The sequence below is a fragment of the Dama dama genome, chromosome 24 (genome assembly GCF_033118175.1).
Source record: "Dama dama isolate Ldn47 chromosome 24, ASM3311817v1, whole genome shotgun sequence".
NCBI classification, from domain to species: Eukaryota; Metazoa; Chordata; class Mammalia; order Artiodactyla; family Cervidae; genus Dama; species Dama dama.
Genome location: NC_083704.1, coordinates 27,252,145 through 27,271,272, shown reverse-complemented (window position 1 = coordinate 27,271,272; position 19,128 = coordinate 27,252,145). Strand labels below are relative to the sequence as shown.

The window sequence follows — 19,128 nt, the reverse complement described above, 5'->3', positions numbered from 1 at the left end:
GTATGAGCTTCAAGATCAGAAGACCTGGGATTTCATCTGGACTCTGCAAATCAAATTCAAAATCTGGGGCAAAGTCAGAACCTCTCTCCACTTCATGAGTTATCATAAGAAATGACACTAAGACCACCAGCCTCCTTTTGCACAATCAGGAATATTCTGTGGGTATGAGAAATACAGAAGAGTCTCTGAGAAAGAGGGAGGGAGACAGAGCACTCTGAGCTCTTTGAGGAGAAAAAAAAACAAATATAAATGTACAGAATAAGGACTTTGATGTGGCTCCTCACACAAGCACTTGGTGGCCTTGGGAACAAGTCAGGCTGTGGAGAAGGGTCTGAGGCACACCTGTTCTGTAACCCAAACACATTTCATTGTCTAGAAAGCCAGTGTAGGGAAAGGCTTGGGGGACTGGATCCAGATTGACAGGGAACACACATTTTCTTCCCAATGTGTAACAATTCCACCTCTGGTTTAGGAGTGCTGTGGTCAAAGTGTTTATGACTATAGGCTACTGTATATGAGAAACTGTAAAGAAGAGAATTATTCTGTGTACCGGTGAATACACATACATTAACCTTTGCTGACTGTCAAGCATGATGAGACAGAGGCCTTAGCTGAAAATGTTAAGCATAAATTAGGGGCTGTGATACTGGGGGAGTGCTGGGGGATTCACATAAAAAAAACCAATCTGTCCAGGGAGGCTAGAGTAGGAAGAAGTTGGGAAGGGAGGGTCACAGAGGTGGAAGACGGGATGCCAAGCCCAATGGAGAGGATCTGGCTCTGGATACAGCACCTAAGCTTCCGGCTGTCGATTCACACTTCAAACCACACCAGGAACAGAGAAGAAAAACCTTAGGCAACTGACCCATAATGAAGGCCTCCTAACACCTAAAATCTGGTGGTTAACCCCTCTGACCAGAAATGCTGCTCAGACCTGGCCTGTCAGCTGTAGACCCAAATAAATCAGGGAACCAAGTGACGTAGACCCTGTCAGCTCTCCACCCTCCCTTCCCTCAGTTCCCTTCCAGTTAAACAGAGGTGCAGGGGAGGAATAAACAAATTTGAAGGGAAGCCAAAAAAAACCTGGGTTTTGGTTCTGACTTCCTAAGCATCAGTGGGGCAAAAGCTTCCTAGTACCATGGAAGGAGGGCTTCCCTGGTGGCTCAGCAGTAAAGAGCCTGCCAGCAACGCAGGAGACGTGGGTTTGATCCCTGGGTTAGAAAGATCCCCTGGAGAAGGGCATGGCAACCCACTTCAGTATTCTTGCCTGGAGAATCCCATGGAAAGAGGAGCCTGGCGGGCTACAGTCCATGGGGCTGCAAAGAGTCGGACACAACTGAAGTGACTGAGCATGCACACACCATGGAAGGAAACATAATTAGGGATTCTGAAAATCAAACTCTTTGTAGACAAGGATGGTGTGATGTTTGTATCTGCCCCTAGCACAGAGCAAGTGCTCAGTAAATGCTTATTAACTAATAAAATGGAAGAAAAGAACACAATTTGGTCTAACAAGTAAGAGGATGTGCTGAAGGGGAAAGAATTTTCAAAAAGGATGTTCTGACTGAGAGGTACTTGGAAAATAATTAGCTCTCTTTTACTGTGTGGCGGATACAGGGTCACATGCCTGAATCTCTTGTGAATCCTCAGAACAACCCTATGTCCTTAAATTTTCCTGTTACTCCCACTTTATAGACAAAGAAACAAAATCAAAAGATGTCCTCCCTTTCTCCTAAGGCCACCATTCCATCCAGGGGCAGAACTAGAATGTGGAACAACAGAGTGTGAATCATTTTAAAACCTGTCCCCTTAAGCACGTTCCAACAGCTTCTTCATCCTGCTTCACTCTACTTCCCAAGCCAGCACCAGACCTCAGGGCTATTGTCCAGACTGACTGTGTCCTGAGAATGACTTGCTACATCCCTAGTGACATTTACAGATGAAGCAGGAAGCCAGACAAGGGCAAGATGACTTACCCAAGACCCCTGGACATTTTCAAGCTAAATCTCAGGTGAAATTCCAGGCTACGACCTCTGCTTTCATCACCAAGCCATGGTTCTGTCATTCAGCGCAGCCGCAAGAACTTGACAGAGGACGGCAAATAAGCACATCAGCAAACTCTCTGCCTGTAATGTTTCTGTTATAACCCCAACCGGCGATGCTGACCTTCTGTTACCCCATCTTAGAGCAGATGTCTCTCCCCTCCCAGACGTGCTCTCCATTGTGAAACAGAGTGCATAAAGCCCTTTCACTGAGCATGCCAAACGAAGGAAGACGATTCACCAGTCACTCTCCTAAGCCCCTAGTTGGTCAGCCAACGGAAATTCTTTAAACAGTTCAGTCGTGCCCATAAGGATGGGAAAAATACACTGCGGCAAAATCAGAAGAAAGAAACACACCCCTCTCACTGCTTTTACTGTGAGTGTGAAGAGGCAAGACGCTTCGGGACTGAAGGGCAAGCAGAGGGCAGCTGTGGCTTTGGGGCTTTACTTTAAGAAACTGAAGCTGTTATTGTTTTGTTGCTAAGTCGTGTCTGACTCTTTGTGACCCCATGGACTGTAGCCTGCCAGGCTTCTCTGTCCATGAGATTTCCCAGACAAGAATAGCGGAGTGGGTTGCCATTCCCTTCTCCAAAGGATCTGAAAGCAGCAGGGTACAGGATGAAAATCCTTTCTCTGCTGACCATGAATTCCTCACGAGGCCACACCCTGGCCTTCCTGTGTTTCGAAGGCCACAGCTGCTGCCACCTTTCCCAAGGCCACCTCCTCAGAAAAGCCTTCCCGGCTCCAACCAGCAGAGAAGAGAGCTCAGCAAGGCCCTATCACAGCCACATCAGCAGCAATCCTTTTTCTGAAGATTTGTTTATTTATTTATCTTTGACTGTGCTGGGTCTTTGTTGCTGTGAGGGTTTTTCTCTAGTTGCAGCAAGTTGGGTAGGGGGGAGCTACTCTCTAGTTGCGATACATGGACTTCTCATTGCAGCGGCCTCTCTGGCTGCGGACCGCAGGCTCTAAGGCACCTGGGCTTCAGTAGTTGCAACACACAGGCTCTAGGGCACAGGCTCCGTGATTGCGGCACACAGGGTTAGTAGCTCTGCGGTATGTGGGAGCTTCCTTGACCTGAGATCAAACTGGGGTCTCATACACTGCAAGACAGATTCTTAACCACTGGACCACCAGGGAAGCCCCAGCAGCAACGCTGACCGCAGTGCATCTTGACTGACCTGATCGCCACGTCTCCCTAGACTAGACGTTCCCTAACAGCCCGGCTATCTAGTGCATCTTCGCATCCCTGAGAGACAACACTGTCCCACAGCACAGTAAGTTCTCAGATGACAGGAAAAAAAAAAAACAGCTGAACTGGTTGATTCTAATAAGTTGGAAGGGAAAACCACTACCATAAATGACAGGGCTGATAGTCGCAATGAAGTCTGTAAGCTGTCTCTCAAGGCTGAAACCGATTTAAAAAAAAAAAAAAAAAGGAATTTGATGGAGAGAATAGAGAGGCTCTTCATTACATTTCAAAATAGGGCCGTTAAGATTCAAAACAGTTTAAAAAACTACCTATAAATAAATGCATAAAACACAGCTGCATAATAACAATAATTAAAGAGACTCAGCCTAAAGTCAATAAACACGGGGGACAAAGTGTGTGTGCTTAGTCACCCAGTCGTGTCTGACTTGTGTGACGCTATGGACTGCAGCCCTCTAGGCTCCTCTGTCCCATGGATTCTCCAGGCAAGCATACTAGAGTGGGTTGCCATGACCTCCTCCAGGGGATCTTCCCACCCCAGGAATTGAACCCAGGTCTCCCCCATTGCAGGCAGATTCTTTACCACCTGAGCTACCAGGAGAGCCCAAGAATACTGGAGTGGGTAGCCTATCCCTTCTCCATGGGGTCTTCCCAACCCAGGAATCGAATCAGGGTCTCCCACATTGCAGGCGGATTCTTTACTGTCTGAGCCACCAGGGAAGCCAGGAGAAAAAGAGGAAGTACTCTTTGGCTACTAAAAGTTTATGAGGGGCCAACAGGGAGATGCTGCTCTTCCTGTCCCTGCTGCAACTGTACATAATAGTCAGAGGCCACATAGCAGAAGGGGGACAGAACCAGCAATGTTGAAAACCGAAGCTGCCATGTACCATATGCTTGCTCTTGGCCAAATGTTGGTCTAAGTTGCTACCAACACTCTCTCAATTCCTCACAACAACTCTGTGAAGCGGGAATCTACGTCCCCACTGATGAAAGAAGCAAACCTGAGTCCCGGAGTAGTTAAGTGACTTGCCCAGGGTCACACGACACTCATCACAGTGACAGCAATGAAATTCAAAAGCCCTCGACTGGATTCCGCTGGCACAGCCTTTAACGGCTACCGCAGTCTGAGACCCAATGACAGAGAAGGAGGGAAAAGGACTGTGGCACTATTATTTGCATCTATCAGAGAACATACAGATAGAATGCTGTGTACATTTCCAGATGCTCATTTAGAAAAGGGGACTTTTTTCCCACTTATATCATACAAAGGACTGTAACCCCAGTTGCCCTGGATTAGAATCCAAGTTATTCCAGGTGCAATTGAAAGAATGGGGATGCTCATCTAGAAAGAGAAAGATGAGGGGGCATAGGCTGTGACTGTTTTCGGGGATCTGAAAAACTTGCATGCACAAGACAGAAGCCATGTTCTGTGTCCTCACCAACGGTACAATGAGGACCGGTGAGGTGAAGCTGTGGTGGTGAAAATATGCGGTTGGCCGTGGGAGAACATCAAACAGTGAGCACATCTGATGACACAACTAGATGCTCCAGGTATTAGAGAGTTCTTTGGCCCAGGAAGTTTGAAGCTCAAGGCTGCAGGACCACAGGTGTCCCCGGGATCAAAACAGGGGTCCTACAGTGATAGAGGCTGGAGTTTTTCACTTCCCATCAAGATCCACTGGTCCTCCAAACTAAGAGAGGGAGCCACGATACATCTGGGTGTCCTGCACTATCTGCTCAGGAAGAGTCAAGAGCTGTAATATGAGACTCTGGAGGTAATATTATGAACAAACAGCATTTTTACCACTTTCCAAATAGCAACTGAAATTAGCATTCACTCTTTTCAAGAAAGAAGCATGTGACTGGATACTGTGTTTGAAAATGCATTTACAGGATCTAAATATCTGAGCCATAGATACTTGAGCTTACTTCCTCTATTTGTCAACAGTTTTTTGTGGTTGTTGAATGACCAACATCGCTCCACAACCACAAAGAAAAGTGGCTATAGATCAACATCAGCTGTTCCTCTGGAACAATTTCCATCTTCCCCTAGGGAGAAGAAGATGAAATTCTTTTCATAAACATGGTCTCAAGGGACTGATTTTTTTGACCACCCTGCTTTCCCTTTGGGACTTATTAAGTATAATTTACAACCACAGTAATTTATTATCAAGTTTAAGTCAACTTCCTTAATATTTTCATGTCTTTTTCATTTTGGACACCAGGTTACTTTTCCATCAAACTGATTTATTCTGAACTGTCCTCATTGAAAATACGTGAATAAAGGGTCTTATGTGAGATAAAAATCCTTAATCAACTTCTCCGGGCAGTACTACCTAATAGTGGTATTCCAGGAAAGTGAGCTGCGTTGACTGGGCTGCCAAGGGGGCAGTCCATGGGTGAAACAGTCTCACCTCAGGAAGATGTGATATTTACTGTCTCTTGCCAGGCTGAGACAAGGCCAGTCTCATGCCAAAGGCAGAGGAGGTCTGGGAAACAGGCTAAGCAGGAGTCTAACATTTCTGATGCACAAAATCCATTGATTCATATAGTGGTGTGTGGCCAGAGGCATTACTGGGATGAGGAACAAATAAAGGCAGAATTTAGAGGATGGACAAATGCAGTCCAAGTCCCAAGTCCAACCACCCAATGGCAAAAACAGGACTGACCATGAGGCATCTGCCAATATATGGTCCACTTTGACCTCAGGTCAGAGGTTGGCACGTGCCCTATGCGACAGGCAAGGGTCAGAGGTGTGTTCTTCAAAACAAGCAGAGTGCAAACTCCAAACCACAGCCAGCACAAAAAGAGGGCTTATGTTTTCCCTGGTCAATTCCACAGCACAACCCCGCAGCCGTGCAAAACAGAACACATTTCCCAAAATGTCTAGAGTTATATGATCGAACTGAAGAGTCAAACTCCACATTGACAAAAACAGAACAAACAGAATCTCTGGCTAATAGCGTCTGACTAGCACCAGGGATTCATTCAGAGGAGGAATACTTTTTGGGAAACTTTATTCCCATTGGACTCTAATGAGCCACAAAGCGAGATTTTCATTGTAAGGATGACTATGTGATAAGTTAACAAAAGGTAAGGATATGAAGAATATTAGGCATTCATTATTTATAAACATCATTTTCTCCTCCTCTGCTTCCAAAGGCCAACATTTCTTATTAATTCTGCTGAATAGAAGCATGTATTTGGTGTGTGCAGTTGGTCAGTCATGTTCAACTCTTTTGCAACCCCATGGACCTTAGCCCACTAGGCTCCTCTGTTGATGGGACCTTCCAGACAAGAATACTGGAGTTGCCATTTACTTCTCTAGGGGATGTACCCAACCCAGAGATCGAACCCACGTCTTTTGCACTGGCAGCTAGATTCTTTACCACTGAGCTACCTAGGAAGCCCAAAAAGAAGCATATAATCTTTCAATTATATAGCAAAAAATAATTAAAAAAAAAAAAAAGTAAATCACTAGCACAATAGTACTTCTGGGGTCTAACGTTATATTTTCACATGCAACATTATCAGATCTAACTTGCTAACAATTTCATGAGATAGGTATGCTGCTGCTGCTAAGTCGCTTCAGTCGTGTCCGACTCTGTACGACCCCATAGATGGCAGCCCACCAGGCTCCCCGGTCCCCGGGATTCTCCAGGCAAGAACACTGGAGTGGGTTGCCATTTCCTTCTCCAATGCATGAAAGGGAAAAGTGAAAGTGAAGTCACTCTGTCGTGTCCGACTCTTAGCGACCCCATGGACTGCAGCCCACCAGGCTCCTCCGTCCATGGGATTTTCCAGGCAAGAGTACTGGAGTGGGGTGCCATTGCCTTCTCCAGAGATAGGTATAATTATTCCCAATTTGTATATAAGGAAACTTGAGGTATGTCCTAAACTTAGAGAGATTCCTTTATTTTTTTTTTTAATTTTTTTTGAGAGATTCCTTTAATATCAAGTGGCAGAGCTAAAATCCACGTTACTTTGACTAATTCTAAGGCTATATTTCTTTCCCTTAGGACAAAAAAAAAAAGCTGCCCCAATGAAATTGTGTACCTTAAGTGAGAGTGGCAAAGATATTACATATTATTCCATCCTTTTATATCACCCGTGAACCAGGGTACCATGGTTCCCTGGGTATGGTACTAGGGTAGTGAAATAAGGATGTAGGTGTGGGAAGTTAGGATGCTAGATAAGTTCTATATAGTCTTTGACTGAAAGTACCACACATTTCTGGGGGATTCCCATGTGGCTCAGTGGGAAAGAATCTGCTTGCCAATGCAAGATGTGTGAGTTCGACCTCTGGGTCAGGAAGATCCCCTGGAGGAGAAAATGGCAACCCATTCCACTGTTCTTGCCTGGGAAATCCCATGGACAGAGGAGTCTGGAGGGCTACAGTCCATGGGGTCACAAAGAGTCAGACATGACTGAGCGACTAAGGATACAAGCCCCACCACACACTTCCAGAGATGAATATGGGTTTCTAGGTAAGGTAACTGCAAAGGAAAACACACACACACACACAAATTACTTCTTAAATGGGTTAAAAAAAACAGTAGCATCAGCGGCCACACTCTGGATTGCACCTGTGTAGAAAGACAGGATGTCATTCTAAGCAGTTTCAAAAATTACACACAAGCATGCATGCACACTCCCCAGAACCTTCGACCAGGCAAGACCAAACTGACCCTCACTCCATATGGCCAAATACCTCCGCCTCTCCTAGGATTTTGTGTACAAAGCATACAAGGTGTTACTAGCCAATAAAATAAACACTAATGATTAACTTTTGCTCCCTGGAAGTCACTGAACAAGAAAGAGGTATTCCCTGAATAGCGTCTGCCTAGAGAGCACTGGCTGTTCCCAACTTCTCCAAAGAAGCTTGAAAAGTATTTGCCATTATGAGTTAGTCTTGAAGCTAAAATATACACATGACACTGAAGGGGCCCGTTCCCGGGTTGAAATGTTTACTTTGGTTCAAAACTTACCCTGAAAATATGTGTTTTACCTAGCTTTTGCTTTTGAAACACCTCCAGCATGAACAGTGATCAAACTCTCTTTGATTCTAGGTATCTGGAACTGGCTTTATTACAGGCCCAGGTTCTTTGCTAGGCACTGGAGACACACAGCCCTTAGGGAAGAAAGGCAGATAAATTAAGACCTCGAAGAGAAATAGGAGTTTAAACCCGCTCAGATGAGAACTATCAAGAGCTGTGAGGAACTGCTGAGCTCAATCCCAGACTGAAAACAAGCCCAGAGAGGTGAGCTTGTTTCCCCAGTGGTCAGCTGATTCCAGCTGCAGCAAGTATAATACTGAGAAGCTGAACAGAACTTTGTATAGACTCATGGACCAAGGAAACAATTGGAGCTTAGGGCGTCCATGGTGGCTCAGCTGGTAAAGAATCTGACTGCAATGCGGGAGACCTGGGTTTGATCCCTAGATTGGGAAGATGCCCTGGAGAAGGGAAAGGCTAGCCACTCCAGTATTCTGGCTTGGAGAATTCCATGGACTATACAGTCCATGGGGTCGCAAAGAATCGGACACAACTGAGCAACTTGCACAGGGCCCGTCAAGGAAGAAGAGTTGTGGAAACCCCCTAGCCTGCTGGCTGGCACCCTGAAGAGCTGTACACATCTAGCCCTCACAGGGACTGAAGCTGAGCTTCAAATCACCTCAATTACTGGCTAGAATAGCTAAGATGATATGTAAGTTTCCAGAAGCAAAGATAAGCCTGCTCCAGAGAAAGAATCCACTCTCCAGATCTCAAATAATCTCTACAACTTATCTCACACAGTGTCTGGCACTCAATCAAAAATACTGGAGCATGTGAGAAAGTAAGATGTAACCAAAACCCAAGAATGACACACAACGGAAGCAGGTCAACAGGGTGGCATGCTATGAGAGTTATCAGATACAGACTTTAATATATGATGACTAAATATAAACTCATACATAAAGAATGGATAAACAACAGTATAGCACAGGGAACTGTATTCACTGTCCTGTGATAACCATAATGGAAAAGCATATGAAAAAGAATGTGTGTATATGAATATATATAAAGTATGCATTTATACATATATATGAAAAAGAATGTATGTGTGTGTATATATATACATAAACTGAATCACTAGGCTATACAGCAGAAATTAATATTTTATAAATCAATTCTACTTCAATAAAATAAAAATATATGTATATATATGTAATGACTAAAAAACCACAGTGAGATAGCACTATACACAGACCAGAACAGCTTAAATTAAAAATACAGACAATTATCAAGTGTTGACAGAATAGTTTTTGTTCTTTTTCTTTGGTTAAAAGAAATACAGTAAATACAATAAGCTGTCAATATATGTTAAATATGTATCGTAATGGCAGATACATAGGTCTCTGTTATGCTATTTTCTGAACTTTTGTAATGTTTCAAAATGAAATGTTGAAAGGAAGAAAAAGCTGTGGTCATTGAGCGATCAGCAACGGCTAAATTATTTTAGCCTTCAGAAGTCATGTTCAAGAGTCTGTACTTTATTTATTCTTTAAACAGAGGAGTGAAAGCGTTAAACGTATTCTCTATTAAGATCATTCCAGCTGCAACAGAGCAGAAAGAATGAAGCCAGGGAGCCCAACGGGGAGACTGATGCAGTAACACAGATGAGAGACGACAGCGGTGCTGGTTGTAAAGATCTGAAGGATAGAGTCTGCGTTTGCAAGGGAATTGGGTATCAGTCCTCCAAACTGGTGAATTTAATTCCAGTCAAACCAGGAAGCATATGAGGCCTTTGTGACAGAAACCTACAAGGCTAACGATTTATAGAGCAAAGACAACATCCAAGATCAGAGCCTGGGACTCTGAAAACAAGAATATAAGGATTTTTCTGTAAATCCTTAGAAGCAACACAAGCAATTATAAAACTGAAAGCTAATAAGCACTCAGCTCGACAACAGATGGTCACAGAAATACATTCACAACTTGCCAGAATTTTGAAGCCTGGTGCACCCTTTCCAAACATGCAGATGCTTTCATCTAAGGGGAGAAAAAAATTCTATTTCTGCTTCTGACAGCAAACGCCAAGTCACAATGTGCCAGTAGAGAATGGCATCTCCCAACCTCAAACCCACTGAAAATTTCACAACGTTATTCTCATGTTGGAGAGATGGGTTGCCTTTGACCACAAATTCCACAAGCTCTGCCAAGGAAAACAAGGAGGAAGTGACCATTTCTGAAGAAATCAGCTTTATCATCTGTCCCCAAGAAAAGAGATTTCTGTCTATAGATTATTCATGACCAACTCATGTGTTATTCTGTGAAGAAAAATCAAGCATATCATACAAATTTATGCCCAAATTCTAAAGGAAAAAAAAAAAAAAGGCCCGAGGCACAGAGTCTGACAATTTCTTCAACTACTCTGAGCTGTTTAACCTTTCACTGAGAAGAGATCAAAGAATTAATTGTCTTTATCATTACCTTTTGTAAGTTTTCAAGAGGTTAAGGTTTAAAATTAAGCATATTAAGTTCCCAGTCTAGCTAGTTTGGGTATAAATATATATTCCTGGATCTGATTTATGACTGTCTAGTTTGCTAGAGATAGGATTTTTAAATGGCATCCCCCCCAATCTGTTCACACAAGAAATACTCAGACATGTTCTTTTTAAAGGAAGTACTTCCCTCCTGCACACCTAATTCGTATAGTGTCTAAATTATTATATATGCTGAGAGAGCTTGACTTTAGAGGCAGAGTAGCCCACTAGCTGCAGTTAACAGTACTCCCATGCCAGAGAAGGTAAAATTTAACTTAATTTTGCTACATTCCCAAGGTTTATGAACTGACATACTGTGGAGTTCAGGAAATAATCATCAAATGACTCAACTTCCTGATTCAACATTCCCCCAGAAAACATCCTTCTCATTTTCTCCAAACAATGTTCTTCAATCAAAATTTCAGCCAATGAAAACTCAGGCAATTAGCAACACGATAAATACCACCTACCAGATCTCAATAGTTATTAATGAACATTAATGAATTTTGCTAGTTATTTATACATCTCAACACTTTGATTACATTTATGAGGCTGAATATAATTTCTACAGTTAAAGGCAGATTTCCTCAAATCATTATCACTGTAACGATCCAGCAGCATATAAAATGTCCACAAACATTTCTTCACAATGCCTTAAGGTTGAAAAAAAAAAAAAGATGTGCTTAATATTCCTTGGGGAAATTCCAACATTAATTTCAATAGTACATAAATAGCCAAAACACACGAAATTCCTACCATAATCTGCCCAAAGGATGGGTGTAACCTTTTCATAATACGTATTCTGAGACTAATACTCACTGGGTTAATCGTTTCTTCAACAGAATGGTGAACAGTCCACCAGTCTGAAGTCCACTCCCAGGCGTTCCCTACTATATTGTATAAGCCATAACCATTGGGAGGAAAGGCGTCAACCTAAAAATTAAAAAAAGGGGGAAATGTTGTCAATCTACTCACCTTGTCTAGAAAGCCTCTTTAGTATAAAAATGCACAAAGACCTCTTACTTCAAAGTATGAATATGAATTTTCATTCCAACAGTGAAAATACAACCTGACCAATATAAAAACAGAGGAAGATACTTTTCAGCTTTGAGTTCTCAAAGAGAGTTCAGAAACCTAAGAAGAGTTTATGTTACATGGTAAGAAAGTCAATGAAATAATTCTTAATAGAGAGACTAGTATTGATCATAAGTCAAATCTGTATCTCATTGAGAAGTGGCAGGTAAATTATCTGGGGACTTTCAGAAGCATGAGAGAAATGGCATTATACCCAGTATCAGTCTTGTCATCACAGCTGAGCTCTGCTGGCCACAACATCTTAAGGCACAGAGAGACCTCAAGCCAATTCTGTCCTCTCCACCAGCCCCCTCCAACTCACCAGTTTATCTTTAAGCCTGAGTCATTATTGTCAAAACACTGATGGGACTTCTTATTATAGAGAAACTGTGACTTCATTATCAAGTGCTACCTATTAAACAAAGAAAGTTTGCAATCCCTGGGACCTGGAAGCATGAGGCAAGCTGCACAGGCTCTTCAGCCAGCAATTACATCACATTTCAAAGGTAGATCAGACAGTCTGCCACATAATTATGTCACAGACATGGTACCAAAGTGTAGAGCTTGTGTACAAAGGAAGGTGGGGAGGAGGACCAGAGAAAAACCTTTGACTGAATAGTAAATGCATACAAAACAAGTTTTGCTATTTTAGGGACTCAAAACTTTTTCCTAACATATTTTATGAGAAATGCTCATACATGAAGGAAACTTTTATTTTTTAAGTGAAAAAAAATTAAGATATCGTTGAGGTTCTTTTTAAAAAATCTTTTAAAAAAAAAAATCTTTTTGTAAGTTCATGTTTTTTCTCAATTAATGAAGTAGAACTAAAAGGAATAAAATTAATTTCCTACTTGACTTTAGAAGGTTTTAGAGCTACACATAAATATGGAACCATCTGATATGTGGGCAATCCAGGGCACTTCAATAAAGTTATGATGCTACTCTGAAAAAAACTTAATCCAGATGATGGGGAAAGCTGAAAATTTTTACCACTCTGCTTCCAAACTCAGCATTCATTATGGAAACAGCAGTACCTATTCACTGCTTCATTCAGTAATTCCATGCATGTCGACTGAAGGCAGAAAGGGTTTGATGACACAGACGTGAAAGAGTTTTAATGAGGGAGAAAGAATGATGATGCCAAAAATTAAAAACATCCAATCTAGAAAGGCAGGGTGGGATTAGTAGGGTAAGAGAATGAAAGAAGATATGCAGAAACTACCTAGAGGGAGAGATTTCGAGCTGAAGATGAACCCTCCTCCACAAAGGTAGAAGCATCTCATGAGAATCAAGGTCAGAGGTCAAAGGTCAGAGAGACAGTGAAGGAGAAGGGGTCAGAGGCATAAACTGTTCTTTCAAGAATTTGGAGATAATGAAGAAGAATAAGAAAAATAGTTGGAAGGAAAAGAAGAAAATAATTTGTTTCAGCGAAAAGATGGAAAGGAGCAAGGGGCATGAGAGCAACTGAAAGATGGAATGAACGAAGTGGAGAAGTGGAGGGAGGAACCATTTCTCAGACTTAGCAGACTAATGGAGGTCAGCCAGTCTAAGGTCCTCTTTACATGACAACACACAACAAATGCTGGGCAAGCAAGTTAGCCTATGTGGTGCTGTTAAACCCTAAGATGAGAAAACATTAATAACAGCATCTACTGAAACGTTTGAGGGGTTTTCCTTCTGTAAACAACTGGATGTTTAAGTGAGATAAAATCCGGAGGTCACCACTCCCAAAATTACCACGAGAATATAAAAATTTTAACTGCTCTTTGTTCAGTTAGTCACACCAACCAAAACTTCCTTCCAGAAAGCTCAGAAGAAATACTTTCAACATGTTTATTTTCAGGTGAATGAGTAGATATGTATGAAAGCCAAAACATACTGATAACTTACAACAGAGGTCCAATCAAACAGAAAACCAATTCTTCGGGTTCACTGCGGTCAGAATAGTTCACTCAATTTAAAACTAATGAGTGAAACTAAAAAAAATAAAATAAAATAAAAATAAAAAATAAAACTAATGAGTGAAACTAATAAAATAAAACAGCAGGTGAGGGAACTATTTCACTATAGTCCATCCCATCACTGGAAGTTCGATTCCTGCTCTCCAGGGACCAAGGTCTGTGGCCACAAGGAAGCTAAGGAGGACCTGAGAGAAATAGTCCCGCTTTAAAGGTAGAAATCTTTTGTCAAGTCTCATTCCAAACAAAGGTGGACGTGACCTCTCCACAATGTGTTGGGTTTTTCTTCTCTTCAGGTAGTATTTCTCATGTCGGCTCCTGGCAAATGTTCTAATTTTATCTTAGGAACTTCCATGGCAACTTCTTCAGGTAAGTTCTGTTGAACATCCTCCAACGCAGACATCTGCTGAACATCCCCAGTTAAATGTTTCAACTCTAAATATCTGTAAAGTATCCTTATTTCATATGGAAATTGTTATCTTCTGAGAAGATGCACTGACTTGAGAATAAATGACTTTTTCCTTGGAGGTTCATCTGTCTAAAGAGTGATGTGAAATTCTGCAGCCATTAAGTGCCGTAAAACATTCATAACTGTTCAATACAGATTCTCATGGTCTTTTATAACTGACAGGTGCTTATGTAATTTGCCTGGGTCTATCAGAAGCCTATGCTATATGTGCTTCAAGGTTGAGTGTCCTCTTCTGCATCACGTGTCACCTTCCCTGGGGTCTCCCAAGCATCTTCATCAGGCTCCTTATTGTGTTCATCCTGCAGCACAGGTTCTGCTGACCAACAGTGGCCCATGAGATAACAACTGGCCTTCTTACCCATGTACAGTTTGAGAAAAAGGTTGAGATCTCTTAGACCCCAAGGTCTCTAAATCACTCATTTTACTGAATAAAACTATGTGCCCCTGAGAGCACAAGCTATCCAGAAGGAAACCTGAAAAAAACCAACTTCACTTTGCTGTAGAGTAGCAAATAAATTTTGCCTCTGTTGAAAAGTACATCCAATTCCCACTGGTTTGTGTTGGTGCTTTTATTATATACCTAACTCATACATGTGAAATTTTAAAAGCACACACATGTTGAGTTCCTATGCCTATTTAAAGGCAACATATTCTCATGCAATTTTTTTTTACATTGCTTCTGCACCCCTGCAAAAACAACTGTAATGCTTTAACTATATGGCTCAAAGAATGTTTCAGGTTCTGAAAAGTCAAGTGTCTTCTCATCCCTCATCTCTTCCAAAAATTGTCTGTCTTTCTCACTTGTTTATTATTTCAGTTGAAATTCTGGAATCATTTGGTCAGGCTCCAAATAACATATGTGTGTTACATTTATAAACAAATTTTGGAAGAATTATTTTTGTGTGAACAAATATTAAAAACACAAATATTTTTTAAAATGACAACTGTTTGAAAGATTGTTGAAAGAATATTATCCTCTGTAACAACAAATCCAGTAAGGTGCTATTTCCCTACCACAAGACATCTTTGCTCAATGTGTCAAGAAAAAACAAAATGCTTTTATCATTGCTTCATTAGTGTATGGTTCTGCTGACAAAAAAAGCAGAGAGAAAGGAATACTCATGGAGGGAAACATGCTACATGAGTTCCAGAAAACAGTTTCATTACGTATCTGAAACTCTTACCAAGAAAGTTTTCTGGTCTTTGACTCACTAATTTCACTGCTAGGAATCTACCTTTTAAAAAATCACCACACTATTAAGGATCTACTGTATTGCGCAAGGAACTCTACTCAATACACAGAATTGATCTGTATGGGAAAAGAATCTAAAAACAGAGCAGATAAATGCATATGTGTAGCTGATTCACTTCACTGTATAGCAGAAATTAACACAACATTATAAATCAACTATGCCTCAATAAAAAATTTTTTTAAATCATCAGAGATAAATTTTATATTTATGCACTGCTGCTGCTAAGTCACTTCAGTCGTGTCCAACTCTGTGCTGCGACCCCATAGATGGCAGCCCACCAGGCTCCCCTGTCCCTGGGATTCTCCAGGCAAGAACACTGGAGTGGGTTGCTATTTCCTTCTCCAATGCGTGAAAGTGAAGTCGCTCAGTTGTTTCCAATTCCTATCGACCCCATGACTGTAGCCTACCAGGCTCCTCTGTCCATGGGATTTTCCAGGCAAGAGTACTGGAGTGAGTCGCCATTGCCTTCTCCAATTTACGCACAAGATGTTGTTATTTAGCAAAAAAACAGACGTAACTTTGCAAAAATAAGAGGCAAATAAATTAGGGTTAATTCAAATGACAAGCTATCCAGCTGCTAAAAGACATGTATTTATGAAGAACTGCTAACGCCAGACAAAATGTTCCTGATATTACACAGGGAAAAAAAGAGTAGGATTTTAAATATAATGGTATGATCCCAAAGCAATATGTAAAAAATATATAGGTACACAAACACAAGAAACATTTACACTGGCACCTATGGTAGTTAAAAGAGCATGGGCTTTAGAAACAAACCAACCTGGTCCAAATCCCAGATGTGTGGCTTTCCAGTTGTGTAACCCTGGGCAAGTTAGTTAACCTCTCTGTGCCTCAGAATGCTCACCTGAAAAAATGGGGATAACAGTACCTACCTTACAGAGTGGAACATTAACTGAGATAATTCATGCAAATACCTCAATATCATGCCTGGCACACTACAAGTATGAACTCCTAGCAATTATTAGTATCATTAATACCGAAAATGAATGGGAGGAATTCCACCAAAATGCTAATTGGGGTTATCTATCTTGGGTGGTAAGATTCCACCGTTCTTTCAATTTTCTCCTTTGCAACTCTTCTGGTTTTTTTCAAAGTTTCTATAGCATTATAGAATCAAAAAGAAAAACGTGTCACGAAAAAGATCGTCTCAGTATTAGCATTTGCCACGTGCGGTAGTGGATGAAGGCAGGAAGGGTACCATACGTAGAGCAGAGAGTGAGCATCACGCTCCCTCAATTCTAGTGGTTTCTAGCGGTTTCTCCGTGCGCTGTGGCTGCAGCCCTCTGAACCTCGCTACTCACTGGCGCGGTCCCTCGGAAGCCGTCCTCCGCGGTGTTGGTCACAGGAAACTCGCCCTGCCAGATGTTGGCATAATGTTGGCCTTTCGGCTGCAGTTTGTTGCCCCAGGGGAAAAGTCTGTCAGAAGAGACACCGGCATCAGTCTGTCGAACATACACAGGTTTCTGGACCCAAGTCAAGAAGAGGAAGGCCGTGAAAGGGAGACAGCGCACTGCTCGCTTGTTCCAAGTGAGTTATTTTATTTTTTTTTAATACATAAAGCTTTTAATCAGGAATTTTTGTTTTTTTAACTTCCACACAACCAGATCATGTCAAGCTCACAACAACCTCAGTCTCTCCCGAGGACTCAGGAGGTCTGATATAAATCACCTCACTAAAAGAGGGGCTTACAGGAGGCTGGGAGAGCAGCCATCATTCTGGACATACAGGGAAGCATAACGGGGCATCATCACACCGCACTTTTTTATAAAGCCTTCACTATTGTAAGGAGCCTTTCCTAGAAGCTGAGACCCAATCTTGAGTTTTCTGTATAATGGCTCTGAAAGCAGAGACATACTGATGTTTCAGGAGACGCCTAACATAAGAAACCCCTAAAAGTGAAGGCAGCCTGCCAGAGGGGCTCGAAGGAGGACCTCGTGGCCCGGGGATGTGGCTGCGTGGCTGGCGCCCACCTCCGCATGGGTGTTTTCTACGGAACTTCACCAAGGTGAGGAAAGCCCAGTAGGAAAGAGCTGCGCTGGTGGTTGTGGCTTTAAATCAACTGTCCAGAGTAAATCCCTGTGGATTTAGAAAAAAGACCCACAGACTATTAGGCAAGGGGAGACCCTCCAAGTACCTATTTTGCAGGCCTCCTCGACAGCTGTACTCCCACTCGGCCTCCGTGGGCAAACGCTTTCCCGCCCATGTGCAGTAGGCGACGGCATCATTCCAGGAGACGTGGAGAACCGGATGGTCCGGCCTGGGGAACAGAGACGCAGAGTGAGGAGGGCGGAGCAGGAACAGGAAACAGCCACCAACCGCCCATCTCCGCCTTCACCTCAATCCGTGACGAGGAGGTGGGCCTGGTCCCCAGGTCAACACCCCCCACCCTGCCCCACCACACTTCTGTCCGCCTCCACCAAGGGTTTCTGACATCCCAGGCTCCCAAATAGGTTATGATCCCTCCTGGCACCAGACTCAAACCATTACTCCAGTTTGCTGGCAGGCCTGAAACCCCAGAGAATCTCAGCTTGGTGCAGCGGGTATGGAGTTGCACCAGCCAGGTGCATCAACCAATGCTTTCTTCTGTGAGGAAAGAACGATTTTGCAGCTGCTGGACATGGTATGACCAGAAGCTTCCAGCGCTCAGCTCCTTCAGGAGAGTTGCAAAGAGCCACCTCACAGTCACCAACGACCAACCACAGCAGGAGCATAAAGGCACAGCCATGTGGGTTCACCCAGGGCTCAATCCTATGGGTCATTTATGCCCCAGAGCCTCCCCCCACCCCGAGGGACTGGCTGGGACTTCCTGGACCTGCCCTGCAGTCTGGGCTTCTCCCTCTGCCCAATCCTGCTTCCTCCCCGTCCCTCCCACAGGTGTGGAACCCTAATAAATAGTCTGCACACCAAGCTCTATCTCAGCATCTGTTTCCGAAGAATCCAATCTGTGATACTTGGCTTTAAACTCTTGTGTCATTCTGCTGTAGATGAGTCTGCTCTATTTGCCTCACTCCAGCATATTCCAAGTAAGCCTCTATTTTTTCTAACAGTATAGCCGGGCAGGGAAGATTAGGGGGAAGTTTGAGAATAAGGGGATAAACATATTTATTCAGCACCAATAACTTTAGTTCCTGCTCACTCTTCCTCCAGTGGACTCTACATTCCTGGCCCATTTCTTAAACTTTTTTTTTTTTTTTTTTTTTTAGCTGCACTGGGTCTTTGTTGCTGTGCAAGGACTCCTTGTTGCTTTGTCTCGTTGTGGTGGTGCATGGGCTTTTCATTGTGGTGGCTTCTCTTGTTGTGAAACACGGTCTCAAGGGTGCACAGGCTTCAGTAGTTGTGGCACCCTAGTTGCCCTGTGGCATGTGGGATCCTAGTTCTGGGATCAGGGATCAAATCCACATCCCCTGTATTGGCAGGCAGATTCTTAACTATTGGACCACCAGGGAAGTCCCTGTTAAGCATCTTTGAATTCCCTATAGTAATTACACTGTGACTTTCACTTATTCTTTCCAAAGCGTCTATTGAGTACCTTTACATGCCAGTCACTGTTTTCAGCATTGATGTTTAAAGACATGTACT

At 42.7% G+C, this 19,128-nt stretch overlaps 1 protein-coding gene across 2 annotated transcripts in view; it reads right to left on the bottom strand.

Annotated features, from left to right (window-relative positions):
* Positions 1-19,128, bottom strand: part of SUMF1 (sulfatase modifying factor 1) — an 86,040-nt gene that overhangs the window by 30,095 nt on the left and 36,817 nt on the right. The window contains exons 5-7 of one of the 2 annotated variants that reach the window (XM_061128047.1): positions 17,684-17,806; positions 16,851-16,965; positions 11,594-11,707 (exon numbers count right to left, since the gene is read on the bottom strand). In XM_061128047.1, the coding sequence (XP_060984030.1) occupies positions 11,594-11,707; positions 16,851-16,965; positions 17,684-17,806 (352 nt within the window). The remainder of the gene's footprint in view (positions 1-11,593; positions 11,708-16,850; positions 16,966-17,683; positions 17,807-19,128) is intronic. The other variant, XM_061128048.1, reaches the window with a different exon arrangement.